At 54.9% G+C, this 14721-nt stretch overlaps 1 protein-coding gene across 1 annotated transcript; it reads right to left on the reverse strand.

Moving 5' to 3' along the window:
• Nucleotides 1-400: 400 nt before the first annotated feature.
• On the reverse strand, nucleotides 401-4386 carry FEZF2 (FEZ family zinc finger 2). Its single transcript, XM_029996013.2, is given in 7 exon segments — nucleotides 401-988; nucleotides 1450-1582; nucleotides 1679-1813; nucleotides 1930-2019; nucleotides 2021-2787; nucleotides 3144-3738; nucleotides 4248-4386. Coding segments are annotated over 5 exon segments (1329 nt in total). The 5' UTR covers nucleotides 2732-2787; nucleotides 3144-3738; nucleotides 4248-4386; the 3' UTR covers nucleotides 401-728.
• Between the last annotated feature and the right edge of the window lie 10335 nt (nucleotides 4387-14721).

Below are 14721 nucleotides of genomic sequence, written 5' to 3' on the forward strand. Positions count from 1 at the left end.
GGGTCATTACTCGGAAAGCAAGCGTGAGATCATTTCATCTGCATGCAGGGATAGATAGTCATTCAGGAGCGGCTTAAACACGCCGTAATGAACCGACCCCGGAGAGCGGCGCTGGGAAACTCCGAGCCGCCCTTCGCGCTGCCGGCCGGGGCCCCCGCGCCGGCGTTGCCCCTTTCCCGGGGAGGGGGGGAAGGCAGCAGCCCTCTGAAGCCGCCCGGTTCCCTCCCGCCCTCGTTTTGTTTCCTCCGGGGCCCGCGGTGCTCGGCGGGGTCTGGAGCGGCAGGGCCCGGCTCCCGGAGCTCCCGCAAGCCGCGTTTACACGGGGGATAGCGGCGTTCAGCCCGGTCCCCCCCCTCGGACCGGGGCCGAGGTGGGAAATGAGACACCTGCGAAGGGCCGGTTTATTGTCCCATGATAGATATATATATATATAGATATATATATATTCCTCACTTATTCGAGCGTACATTTAAAATGGAGATTTACAGACAAGTATAAAGAGCGCTGTCCTGGCGGGGGGCGGCCAGCCCGGCCCCTCCTGGCCCGCTCCGGCGGCGCAACGCGCCGTTAAATAAGATTCCTCTTATATACAACTGCGGCTCGGGATCGCTTGCTACCGGCGGCTGAGCTCGCTGGGGAAAAGACAGAGAAGCAAAGGCTGGTTTGGATAAATAGTGCTGGCCTGGTGGAGCAGGTCCGAGTGTGGGGGGGGTGGGTGCGCCGGGCCCTTAGCTCTGCCCGCTGCGCCCAGGGTCCCGCGGCGGCGGCGGAGCGCTGGAGACGCTGTCGTGCAACTTTCGGACGTGCTTCTTTAAATCAAAGTTTCTGCAAAATCCTTTCCCGCAAGTGACGCACGTAAAGGGCTTCTTGTCGTTGTGGGTGTGCATGTGGAAAGTCAAGTTATAGATCTGGTGGAAGGCTTTGTTGCAAATGGTGCACTTGTACTGCTTCTCTCCGCTGTGGGTCAGCTTGTGGTTCTTGTAGTTGCCTGCGAGAGAGGAAAAAGGCAGAAAAGGGGGTTACCCGAGGGTGCCCGGGCCGCACGGTGCACAGGTAAGGCAGGGCAGGACGGAGGGGGGGGGGGGCATTAGGAAGGGTCTCCCCCCCGCGCCCCCGTCCGACTTGTCAAACTCGGTCCGCGTCACCGCGGAGCAGCGCGCAACTGGCACAGCACAAATGAGAGGCAGGGTCAGCCCGGTGACCCGCGGCAAATGGAGGGCTCTGGATTAGGACCAAGACCCGGCACCTCTCATTTAAAAAGCATTTAGGGAGAACCGTCAGCAGTGCCCGGCGATGCGGCCCGGCTTAGAGGAAAAGTAATTGGGAGCGGCGGCGGCTCTGCCCGCGCCCCTCTCTTCCCCCAGCCGGGCAGGGCTCGCCGCGTTTAATCCGCGCTAATGATGGGCGAGGGCCCCGCGGGGGCCCCCGGCCCGGCCCGGCTCGGCTCACCTTTCTGGTGGAAGCCCTTGCCGCAGAACTCGCAGACGAAGGGCTTGTAGCCGGCGTGGATGCGGATGTGGGTGTTGAGCGTGGAGCTCCTGTTGAACGCCTTCCCGCACTGGTTGCACTTGTGGGGTTTCTCCTGCACCGGGGGGGCGAGAGGGCCCGTCAGGGGGGCTGCGGGGAGAGCGGGGGGGGGGGGCCGCCGCCTCCCGCACCCCGGCTGCCCCCCACCTACCTGGGTGTGGATGATTTTGTGCCGGCACAGGGTGCTGGCCTGGCGGAAGCCCTTCCCGCAGACCTTGCACACGAACGGCCTGGCCCCCGTGTGCACCGGCATATGGCGGGTGAGGTTGTAGTGCGCGTTGAACACCTGCGGGGAAGCGCCGGGAAGGCGAGGTCAGGCACGGCACGGCCGCCGGCCGCCCCCCCCCCTCCTCCTCCTCCTCCTCCCCTGCCCTGCCCGCCCCTCGCCGGCGCCCCCCTTACCTTGCCGCAGACCTCGCAGGTGAAGTTTTTGGGCTTGCCCTCCGCCGCCCCGCCGCCACCGCCGCCCCCCAGCTTGGCGTGGCCCTTGGGGGGGGCCGCCGCGCTCCGCCGCCACTGCCGCCTCCTTCATCACCTGGTCCAGGTGTCCCGGCAGCCGCTCCTTGTGGGCGAAGGGCGGCGGCGGCGGCAGCTTCTCGGCCGCCAGCCCCGCCAGCTTGGCGTTCTCCAGCAGGAAAAGCTTCTGGTGGGCAGAGAGCCCCCCCGGCGGCGGGGCGCCCAGCAGGCCGGCGGGGAAGAGCTGTCCGTGCAGGATGTCGGCCGGGTGGTACGCGGCGTCCAGGTAGTTGAAGTAGTAGAGGGAGCGGGGGGCGGCCGGCACGGCCCCCGCTTGGTGGATGACCTGCGGCTTGATGAGCCGGCCGCTGGGCTGGCCCAGGGCGAGCTCTGCCTTGCAGCAGACGCCGCAGTTGGCTTTGCAGAGCCCCGCGCCGCCCCGCAGGCTGCTCTTCCACAGCTCCGAGTAGTTGAGGAGAGTCTTGGAGGGCACCTCGTAGCCCAGCGGCGGGATGGGGATCACGCAGGGCAGGGGCGAGCACAGGCTCAGCGGCTTCTTGCCCGGCTCCGGCTCCGGCCCCGGCCCGCCGTGCCTCTGCTCGAAGGCTGGCTTGGGCTCCGACGTCTTGGCCATGATCCGCTCGATGGAGAAGGCCAGGGTCTTGGAGGGGTTAGCGGCGGCGGCCCTGCCGTCGTGCCGGGGGCAGGAGGAAGGCATGACCGTCTCCAGCGACCCCGAGCTCGCCATGTCGCTCCGCCGTGCGGGAACTTGGTGTGAGCAGCGACTCGCTCCCGCTCTCGGCTCTGCATTCCAGAAAAGCCAGGAGACAAATCAATTTAATAAGCACCTTGTTCTCCCCCCCCCCCCCCCCCCCCCACCGGCACCCCCTCCCTATTTACATTCAAATGAACATATCCAAGAACAATGGCACGTAGGGTACCAGATTACTGCTCATTAAGCAGAATACGCTAAAGTAACATGCAAGCTAGACCTTGTTAGTATTAAAAAAAAAAAAAAAAAAAAAAGAAAAAGAAAGAAAAACCTCCCCCAGCCCAATGCCACCCAGCCCAGCCCCACCGATGGCCGCGGTCCGGGAAATGCGGGGGCAGGGGCGGGGGGCACGGCGAGGGGCGGCAGGGCTCGCCTTGGGACCACTTACCTTTGCCCAGCGCCGGCGAGACTCATCCAAGCAGCGCGGTGTGGCCACAGTCACATTTTGATAGCAAACATCTTCCTGAGCGTCAGATCACGGTCTCGTACATTTAAAGCTGACATCACATGAAGTCACTTCGAGCAGAATGACATGGGGATGCCACCATGGATCTTCCCCGAGCCGAGGCGCCGGGCTGGAGCGCGGTGGGTTGGGGCAGAGAGAGGAAGAGGAGCCCCCCCCCTCCACGCACAATTTCCTTCCAGTTTAAGACGCACAAATCGCTCGTGTGCGAGCTGGGTTTTTTCCTCTCTCTCTCCCTTCTTAAAAAGCAACTTGCAAAGCAGAGGAATCGTTTTGCATGTGGCAAATTAGAAGGCAAGTGCGATTCACAAGTTGGGTGGAAAAGAGTGCTCCAGTTCTTGCTGGGGTTAGAAGAGCCACTCCGAGTGAGCGTGAGGATTTTTTTTTCTTCTTCTTCTTTTTTTTTTTTTTTAAGAAGGGGGAGAATGAAATTTTTTTTTTTTTTCCTGAAGCAACTACCACGCAACCATGCTCGAGTTATTTTGGCAACCCATCTGCAATCAGCTCCGTTGCAACCGAGCTGGAAGATAATTAATAAATTGTCACTTATCTGCGAGCCTCCCCAGCATGTATAAATTAATAGCCAACCCATTAATTAGGACAGTGTATTAATGTTAATTAAACTAAGTTTAATTCCACCCCTCTCCCCTCTCAGGGTAGCTGGTGATTAGCCTTAAATAAACGCGGAGGGAGTCGAGTCCAGGGCTGGGTTTTCGCTGCTTTTAAAAAAATAAATAAATAATAAAAAAAGGACCGGTGCTCTGCAAACGGGAGTTTTGCAGATTGCCACCCCCGAAAGGTGCCCGCTTCCCCCCCGGGGGGGGGCAGCCGGGCGGCTCTCTCTTTCCCTTCTAGCCCTGGTCGTGCCCGCCCCCCCGCTCCCAAAAATAGGCGACGCTACATTATAGCGCCTGGATGCCGGGGTTTCTTCCCTTCCTCTCTCTAATTAAAACGACTTGATGCGGGAGGGGAGGATTTGCAGAAACCTCAGCTGCGAGGACGCGGTAATTGAGAGAGTCCCGCGTCCACCTGTTTTAGGGGGGCCCGGCTGCAGCGGCAGCACCTCCCCTGGCCCTGATTAGCCGCCCCGTCCCTCGCCGGGGCTATTCAGCCGAACCAATTTTCCCCCAGCGATTCAGGGCGTTCAATTCTCTTTCACTTGTAGCCACTATAGCGCTGCGTGGAACCTGGTTTTGTGTGTTTCTAAAATAAAGGGGAGGATTATCCGGGGGAGGGAGGAGGAGGGGGGGAGCGAAGGGTTTAGATTCAGCCTGGCCAGAGGTAAAGCAAGCAATGAAAAGGCCCCTATATATATATTATTTTTTTTTTCCGCCTCCCTAGCACGCCTAAGAAAGTTTGGAGGAATTCGGGGGGTTTTGTGCGGCGCTGACAAAGCCGCGCCTCCTCTCCCCGCCGGGGCAGCTCGCTGGCGGCTGTTTGCAGACAGGCTTTTTCACCTGCGAACCACAACACGCTCCAGAAACAAACTTTGAAAGCGGCGACCGCCCTGGGCTCCCGGCGGGCGGAGGGGAGCGCCCTGTCCCGGGGCTGCCCTCGGGGCCGGGGGGGACACCCCGCCTCGGGGCTGGGGGGGGGGAAGCGGGTGTCTCTCCGCCTGGAGCATCAGGTGTTGGCATCCCCCCCCAGCCCTGCCCGCTCCATCCTCCCTGCCTGGGTCTGATGGGTCAGCGCGCAAGGGAGGGAGGAAAGCGTCCCGCTTTTTGGGGGAGAGGGTGGGACGGGACCGCGGAGAGCCCGATGCACCGGCAGAAGCCGCGTCGTCCGGTGGCTGGGCTGCGGGAGAGCCCGGCCGAGCCCCGGGGAGCCGAGCCGAGGCGCGCTGCCCGCCCAGCCTGCGCCTCCGCCGGGCAGCGAGCAGCGGGCAGGCGGCGGCTGGGCTCCGCTCGCTCCCGGGGCTCGCCGGCTTCAGCAAAGTATTTAATTAGCCTCCACAAACTTCTTTTCCTCGCCTGCAGATTATACTGAGTGGAGGGTTGGGAACTATTTTACACCTTGCCACTCACATGTTAATTAATCTCTATCTAACCCTAATTGCAGTTTATTCAAGCACCGCTCAACAGCTCACCCACACAATAAACACTGGGGCTGCTTTTATCCATATTACTCCCCGCTCACACGTTGAGTAATTAACTCCAGTACCAACTAATAGTGCAAACAAATATTTTCTGTAAACGAGATGATTTCGGGCAGGATAAAAGAGGGCTGCGGAGCCGGGGCCGGGAGCTCGCTGCCAGCTTCCCCGCGCCGCCCTCGTCCCCGCCGGGGTGTTTTCTGGGCCGGGTCTCTCCCTCCTTCCCTCCCCGGCCGAGGGGACGGCTGCCGGCTCGCCGCTCCGAGCCCACCGCCCTGCTCGGGGCTGCGGGTCCCGCAGGCCTCGGGGCTCCCGGGGGCGAGGAGCGGCGGCGGCGGGGGGACCCCGTGCAGCAGCCCCGGGGTCGCCTCCTTCCCGCGGCCCGGAGAAGCCCCCGCGGAGCCCGAGGCCGGGGTGCCGGTTCCCGGCCCGGGCCGTGTGCCGTCCCGCTGCCTCCCGGCCCGGCGAGGAGCCGGGGTACCGCACGCCTTGTGCATCAGTGCTTTGGGATCCCAGCTAAGAGCCGGGCGTCGGAGCTCAGTATTTTAATTGAAATCGCAGGTTTAGGCACAGCTGGAGGCTGTCTCTATCGATTCGACTTCTGCTGTTCCGGCAAGCATATTACAAATGACTGACTTTGAGACAGCTGCCCCCGCCACACCGCCCTGCCTTCGCCCCCTCTCTGCGCCGTGAACGGGGCTGGTGGGTTTGGGGGGGTCCGAGGTGGCCCAGCCCGGCTTTGGGGGGCAGGAGCGGCTGCACGACCGGCGGGCTAAGGGGTCCCGGCTCGGCGCCGCTTTCTGCCTCTCCCGTGGAGGCTGTTCTCCCGTGGGGTTTTAATCCTTCACACACACACGCTCCCCCCCCGCCCCGACGTTTGGAGGGGAGAAATGGTTTGCGGATTTTTCCCTGGAAGGCGCACGCCGCAAAGCCGCTCGCAACGCAGACGCGATCGCTCTTACGGTTATTTTTGCGCCGCTGCCACCCCAAGAAAAACGACTGGCGTGCCCGCCCGGCCGGGACGGCCCGGCCCCCCCCGGGGGGAACACGCCGGGCTCGCCCCCGAGCTCCTTTGACGCCTCTTTTCTTCAGCTGGTCCCGTACGCGCCCGGCAGCCCCAGCCCCAAACGCTCCCCGGCCGCTGACATCGAAAACCGGCGGGGGTTTCCCTTTCGCCCCCCGAGAACCAGACCCACTCGGGGAGGGGCTCCTGGGGGTGCGTCCCGGGTGGGTCCCGGCCGGGCGGGGAGCGCAGGGCCCCGCAGGCCCGGCCCGGCTCCCAGCACCCGTCGGGCCACCCCCGCTCGGGTAGTCAGTGCTGAGCATTTATGGTCCACTGGAAGATAACTTAGGATCCTCCTGGTTATTTAACTTGGCAGCTGCTTAAACTCCACAGTGGAAGCTGCCGAAAGTTATTAGCATTATGCTTCGATCTCTCTGAAATGGTGGCTTTGATTTCCATGCCGCTTTGCTTTTTATATGTATTTTTTTTTAAATGCAGGTGGCTTTTTTTAATAGCAGAAGGTGATGGACGGCGGGGCGAGCCACCAGCCCACGCAATGAGGACGGGGCTGCCTTTGTGAGCCGGGGGGGGCAACTTCTGATGTGGCTTTGTGGCCCGTGCAAGGTACGGCAGAGGGGCCCAGCGTCGGGCTGGGAGGGGAGCTGGGCTGCGGTGCTGCCCGGGCCTGGGCCCTGGCCCCACCGCGCTGGGTTTGGGTTTGGCTCGGTGCAAGGCAGCAATTATGCCCCCAGAACGCTGCTCAGGGATGGCCCCGAGGTGTTTGGCTGGAGTTCGGTTTGCAGTGGTCAGACAGACGCTTTTTGGACAAATTAGCAAGCAATGAACGGGGAAATCAGGAGAGCGAAGTTTGGGGCTACGGTGAAGATGGGGTTGTTACCCATTTGACTGCCTCCTGTTACCCCTTTGAAACCATGGTACCTCGTGTAACGGGAGCAGTACCAATGCCTCAGCCCCCACGGGCAGTCCCTCTCATCCTGCAGGGCCCTTAGGGTCAGTGGGGTGACCCTGCTGCCGTGTCACCCAACGGAGACTGCCACGACTGCGCATGAGGCATGGGCAGTGCGCGGCGAGGCCGTCTTGGCTGGAGCAGAGGCATTGAGTACCTCCAGATTATTTTTTCAGCCCATTCACTGAGTTATGCACACATTACTGCATATACGTAGGCAGAGAATTTGAATTTATTTAATATTTTTTAGTTTTTTTTTTTTTTTGCATAATGAAACACTACTGGGGAGCTAGGTTTTGGAGCACTGCACGGGTCCCAGAGCAAATGCGGTCAGTGGGAATTTGGAAGCACGCTGGCCCAGAGTCCTCACGTGGCTGTGCTGGTCGACTTTGTCAGTGATGGCAGGGGTAACAATGACATTTTTAACCTGAGTCTAATTTTAAGAGCTGGTATCAGACCTGCTCCTAAAGCTGTTTGAAATGTAGCCCCACTGCAGAGCAACCGGCACGGCACCGTGGCGGGAGCTGCACAGAGTGCCTCGATGGCAATCAAACTGGCTTATGTAATTCTAAAAATGGCAACTCCTTACTTGCCACATCTCTTTCTGTCTATGCGGAGAGTCCTGCAGAGCTGCCAAACAGAAGCAATTGAATGAACTCTTTTCTCGGCTCATTCCTCCTTCCGCAGCTCGGAGAAAGTGAGCCAGAGCCTATTCTAGTTTGCCTGTCAACAGGAATGGTAACTAACGGCTCGATCCCAGCCAGGCTTTATGCCCCAAAAACACTGCCTGCCTGTGAGGAGTGGAGAGAGACATCATGGGTGAAGTCTAGTTCCTGGTGTGAGACCAGTCTGGCCCAGGAGGCAGTCAAGGAGTTGGCAGAGTCCATATCATGTCCAAAGTCAACCTGGCTGGTAAGGCAAGCAAGAAATTGTTGAAGGGATGAGCTGCTGTTTTCCATCCTTATTGTCAGAAATAGTCATTCTTCACGTTGCAGTAATGGAGCAATGCTGCATTTCATTTCTGAGTGCTGAAACTGAAAGATGTCCCTTCCTAATGTTTTGAAATGTTGTACTTTTTCGTTTTGAAAGAGTGGGAGCTTTTAATTTTTTCTGTTTTTGTGTTTTTTTCCCCTTATTTTCTATTTAGGAGAAAAGGTGGGAGGAAGTAGAGAAGGAGAATATAATGGGGGGATGGCCTTGTTCTCACTTTCCTACTGAAAACGTTTCAGAAAAAGGAGCAAAAAGCAGTGAAAATGGGTAGAAGCCCACTTCAGTTTTGTGTTCCTATTCCTTCCCTTTTTTGCTTGAAAAAAGGATGGCCAAAAAAATAAGTGGGACAAACCCCACGTGTTTTGAATTATTCTCCCCTTAATGAGATAGAAAAACATCTCATTTTCAGAATTACTTGCTTTTTCAATGAAAAAAAAAATGAAACAGAGTAAGAATCTTTCCAAAGCCAATCTTTCCACCGTCTTTTTGCAACTCACTCCCCGCTCGGTGTTGACCAGCTTTTCTGGCTATGCCACAATATGACGTTGTTCGAGATTTGTATTTGCCCTTGTCTGAACCGTTGCCGCAGATGTCCTCGTCCGCTGCAGAGCAGGACTCCACGGGCTGCGAGGTACCGAGGTGACAGCGGACAGCGGCACGTTACCTCCTTCCTCTGGGGCACGCGGGACTGGCCGGGCTGCAGCATCCCTGTCCCTGGTGGTGGTGGCGGCTGAGTTGGAGAGAGCCTAGCAGGACTCCCAGATTGACTGGTGAAACTGCTGCTTTGCCACTTGGGCACAAGAAAAGTGCCAATTTTACGCCAGAAGACGTGATCTAGAAGAACCACTAAAAATCCCCCCCAGCAATCAGAGCCCAAACTAAAAATCCAGACCTTGTTATTGCAGGAAAAAACTTCAATGCACGACCCAAGTATTCCCTGAATGTTCAAGAACACCCACAAATTCTGTAAAAATAGCTGATAATTTATTTATTTGATTTAATTATGAGCCTAGCTTGTGATTTTGGGGTGGGGGCGGGGGTGGGGCTGGAGTTAGTGATGCTGAAAAACCAATTTAGAGAAAAGCCCAGGCGAGTCATCAGCTCTGGGGAGCAGGGGAGCTGCTTAGGCTCTTCCTCATGAAACGCAGAGCTTTGTGGAACCCACCGAGGGCTTTGAGACTTCTTGGGTGAGGAGGACCCCCCCAGGGTAAGCATTTCTCCCCGGGGAGCTATAGGCCTTTGGCCCTGCAGTCCATGGATGAGCCTGGTGTCCCACAGCCTTGGCCAGTACGTGTTGGGGGGACTGGCTCATCTCTTCCTGCCTACACACCTGGTTTGACCAAGGGTGCATCTGTCATGGTGAGCATTAGCTGCCCCTCAGTGGGTTATCGTTTCCATCTCCATTGGGCTGTGCTACTGGGTGACCCCCCCAGCACTGGTGAACGTGGCTATGGGACGTGTTCTTGTCCCTTATGTGAGGGTCCCAGATGGGCTTGGAGGCTGCCGTGTGCTCTGCCTTTGATGTACATCACAAAACCAAACCTGCGATCTTTGCTGGTTTAACTGGATAGAAAAAAACCTTCCCTGTTATCAGAGTTCACCACCCTGTTCACTTCAAGACTTTGAGCTTTCTCTCCTCCTTCCTCCCTTCCAGTGCGTGCTTCTCCTCTCCAGCTGACAGCCTGGGACAGCCCCCCGAGATCAGCTGCTGGTGGAGCTCTCTCTGCCGAAAGCAGTCCTAAACGGTGTGGCCTTTGTTCCCCCCAGCTGTCGTATCCTCCAGGATCTGCAACAAGTCCTCGTTTTACAGACCCCCATCTTGACAGTCCCCAATCTGATCTGACCACCTGGTTTGTTTTTGAATCGAGCACTTGAGTCATAACATTTCTGTTTATTTCAACAACTGTATTCCTTGCATAGGAAATGAGCCAAGATGGTCTAAGGCGGGGAGAGCGAAGCATGTCGTGGTTGTAATTGCTTTTGCTCTCCCAATATCAAATTTTACAGTATAATCAAAATCTTATTTTTGTACTACTGGACTCTGTTATTGACTTAATCTTCTTAAGTGCTCCTATTATTCCAGTGATTTCATCGTTGCATGTTGATTTTAATCTTTTGATCTCCATATTAGCTACTGCCTGCAACTAATTTGTTGCTCAGTGTTTTTCTTTGTTTTGACCTGTGAGGCATTTTCCTCATGGCACACAACTCTGCTGGCAGATTGCATATAATCTCTGCACTTTTTTTTCTCCCATATTTTGCATAGTTACAACAAATGCAGATTTACAACTTGAAATGGAATATGTATCTTTTAGAAAGCCTGAGGAAAATACCACTTCAGGTTTAGCTCAAGAGCCTAAACGTGCTTGAATAAAGGAAATACCGCTGAATACGGCTCACCGGAGAGAGGTGTCACGCCGGCTTTTTAGTCCAGCAAGTTTAGAATGGGTGGCAACTGCAATAATTGTAACATATTATATGCAGTCAGGGATCAAAGAGTTTCTGAAAGCATTGCTAGACCTAAGATGAAGGCTGGTTTTTGTGAATGGCTTAAGGGACTCTCCTAGCTGGACTCAGCTTGACGCAGCGGTGGCTCTGTTGAATCGTGACACCACGGAGCAGGTTTCTGAACAAACATGGGTGACGGTGGCAATAGTGCAGGGTTGTGACTTCACAAAAAAGTGCAGAGGTTGAACTACGGCTCAGCTGCGTTTTGGTTGGCCATTAGATGACTGCTTTTTCCCTTGCTAGTTGATGGTTTAACCTGTGCTGATTTATCAGGCGCTTTGTTTGCTTTAGCTTTTTCTTTTAAAGCTTAGAGAAGTAATTTTTGCCTTAGGTTTGCTGTGACTTTTTCAAAAAGAACACAGCCTGAACATTGACAAAATCATTTTTGCTTTGCTGCGTGCCTGTTTATGCTTCTGAACACAAATTGTCTTCTAACATTTTTGACGTTTTGGTCACTAGAGAGGCAGAAAAGCAATTTCTAAGATGCCTATGGGCCAGGAGACATGCATTACAGCAGAGGGGAAAGAATCTGTTAGTTGCTGAAATATAAAACAAATTGGATGAACAGCTGCTGACACTTGTCAGTCAAATAGTTGATAGCATTTTCAGTCTCCATGCCACATGCTTTAAGTAAGTCTGTCAAAAAAAGGATATTTTCGCTGGACTTCCCTGTAAATATGAGAGAAGTTTTGGCCTGATCTATCATTTAAAATTTTGCTGGCAGAAGAATGAAATTTTCCTCTTTCCCCAAAACTGATTGACATAACTGTACTGGCAGATTCTTCATCTAGGTGCAGTTGTACTGGCAGAAAGTCCTTTGACTGTTGGAGCTCATTCCATCGCAGCGATGGGTTGAAGTGAAACGAGCAGCAGACCTTTGCGTTCCTTGGCTGGGTTTGCCAGAGTGCTCCTGTCCGTCAGCAAGCCCTTTTAGATGTTGCCCGAGGTGTAGCTTTGCCCTACGGGAGCCTAAGTCCTGTCTGAAGTGTAGTCCATGGCCGGGAGGGCTTTAAACCCGGATTTATATTTTTCAGACAAAACCAAACCGGTTTAGATTCAACATTTCTGCAGAATTAACCCAAGGTGGCATTTCCCACTCCTGGTACCATGGTGCAGCACCCATATAGGACATGGTCAGGTTGCCAGCACCCACATAACCATTTGCAGGGTTAAAGGCAGTGGGGATCAGGGTCCAACATGCTCCTTTGCTCCACCACAGGCTGCAGGCTCTGGTGTGGGAGCTTAAATCCTGATTTGCAGCATTGCTTGTACATGAGCTCTTCTCGCTGCTCACTGAAGTAGGTAACTTGAAGCTCATCATTTGGGTCCAAACTCCTTAAAAGATGTAAGCTGGCTAATGCTTCCTTGTTTTGAATGTGTGGTCAAGCCTGATATCCTCAGGGTTGTTACGGAGTCTCTGAGGTGCTTTATTGGGGTTTGAGGACATGCAAAAAACTGTCACGGGCTATAGGGTCACAGAATCATAGAATGGTTTGGGTTGGAAGGGACCTTATAGATCATCTAGTCCCAACCCCCCTGCCATGGGCAGGGACACCTTCCACCAGACCAGGTTGCTCAAAGCCCCATCCAGGCTGACCTTGAACACTTCCAGCGATGGGGCATCCACAGCTTCTCTGGGCATGGTCCCAGTGCCTCACCACCCTCACAGGGAAGAATTTCTTCCTAATATCTAACCTAAATCTACCCTCTTTCCATTTAAAGCCATTGCCCCTTGTCCTACCACTACATGCCCTTGTAAAAAGTCCCTCTCCGGCTTTCCTGTAGGCCCCCGTTAGGTACTGGCAGGCTGCTGTAAGGTCTGCCCGGAGCCTTCTCTTCTCCAGGCTGAACAACCCCAACTCTCTCAGCCTGTCTTCATAGGAGAGGTGCCCCATGCCTCTGACCATCTTCACGGGCCTCCTCTGGACCTGCTCAGGCGGGTCCATGTCTTTCTTTTGTTGGGGGTCCCAGAGCTGCATGCAGTACTCCAGGTCCTTGCTAATGACAGAGAAACTCAGACGAGGGTGTCCGTCACTGCCATTTCTGGGAGGGACTGATGTGTCTTAGTGATGCACAGCTAAGGATCATCTCCTGAAGGCTGCGCCCACACTCTTTCATTCAAAAAAACTGAGCAGGGCTCACTATTTTGAAAGGTGGCAGGTGGAAGTGGGCTGTGTTTTTACCCAATAAATATTTCATGTTAAAAAAAAAAAAGGGAGCCATTTCCAGAGCAGAATCAAGCTGTTTCTCCAGCTCTGCTCTGCCTGATTGGGAGCAGAGCTACAAATTTGGGTCTCCCCCAGTGTTCTTTGCTACCAGCCTGGTGACCACCCCAGGTAGGGCTTTCTCAGTGCCTCCTCTTGGAGCTGTTGCCCTTCATATAAATATCTGGGACAGCTGAGGGAGAGGATGAAGAGGGCACACATATGCATCAGTATGTGTCTGGGTCTCAAGTGGACCTCAACCACCTAGAAAGAAGGGACCGGGTGGTGCTTGCAGTTTCTTCATTGCTTTATGTCTTGTGAGACTTGTTTTGTCAGGCAAGTCCTGTGAGGGCTTGAGGGTGTGATTGAAGGCTCCACGCATAATGATGATGTCAAGATACAGATGGTTTTTTGTATGCATCCCAGTGACAGACCTGCAGAGGCAGCTGAACTGGTTTTGGTAGACTCAGTATGACTTAAACACTCAACTGCTACCTCAGTTCATCTGGGGATTTAGGACCAAGTAGTTGCACAGCTGGAGGGTGGGTAAGAAGGGGGAAGAGCTTCCTGTGTCAGAGACCACAAGGCCACGTTCCTGCCTAAGTCCTCAGAGATGGCTTTTCCTGGCAACGCTTCCCTGTACCAGCATCATGGAGCAAGACAAAAACCAAGAAGTGGTCTTCTGGGCTACAGTCAGGGTTCAAAACTTGGCTGTCCTAGTGCATCAGATGGCTTGTCAACATGTAAACGGTGCTAAATGTGCATGCCTACAACCCACTCCTAAAGTAAAGACCCTGCTAATGTCCTGGTTCCAAGGGGGGGTGGTGGTGTGTGCAGGTCACCACGGGTAGGTGGGTGTTGAATGTGTAGGGTATGGCCATCCAGATGGGGCTGCAGAGCACCTCCAGAGCCAGGTGCTAAACTCTGCCACAGAGGGAAGGGACCCAAAAATCCAGCATTGCAGGTGAATATGCTCCAGGCTCTGTAACTATCCCAGCCCCATTTGGGACTCAACACCCCCTTCACGGGCTGTTTCCAGAGGTTCCTTCCTCCTCCTCCTCCCCTATGTCCAGAGAGTGTCTCATGGCTTTGGGCACCAGAAGATGGTTTAGTTTAAAGGTTCATTATATCAGGCATGTTCGTCTAGGCAGGACGTTTTTCTAACATGTGCCCATCTTTTATTTGTGGGTGGTGAACATTTGTCCTCATTCCCCAGGATGGCAACAGGTTGCTGTGCTTGGGGGTGAAGAGCATCAGCTCTTCTGCTTCTCTCTCCAATGACCGAAACCTGGACTAGCAGGAGTCATTTTTGGTTTGAATTAGCTGCTGGGAGGGAGTGACTGCAAAACCTCTCAGAAAACTCCCCATCTAACATGCTTTCCATCAAACCAGCCTGCTTTCTAATTTCAGCTAGGGGTTTGCCCTGTGCCGCTTGTTTGTAAACGCCCTGGAGGCTGCTGCAATTGGCTGCTTAAGATACAAACTGAGGCCTTTTGGTGGAAGGTAAGTGTTGGGGAAGGCTGATTCCCATGTAACGACAGGGGCTGTACCAGGGCTGTACCATCAATTAGACGTCCAGAGACAAATCATAGGATGTAGAGTGCAGATAATGGTGGAAACAACTGCGGAGGTGACAGCAGAAATGCCCTTGTAGCTGGGGAATAGACACTCTGGTCCCACCCTGACCTTAGGGAGCAAATCAGGAAACCATCTTAATCAATAAACTATAAAAACACCCA

The sequence above is a fragment of the Aquila chrysaetos genome, chromosome 20 (assembly GCF_900496995.4).
Source record: "Aquila chrysaetos chrysaetos chromosome 20, bAquChr1.4, whole genome shotgun sequence".
Lineage (NCBI taxonomy): Eukaryota > Metazoa > Chordata > Aves > Accipitriformes > Accipitridae > Aquila > Aquila chrysaetos.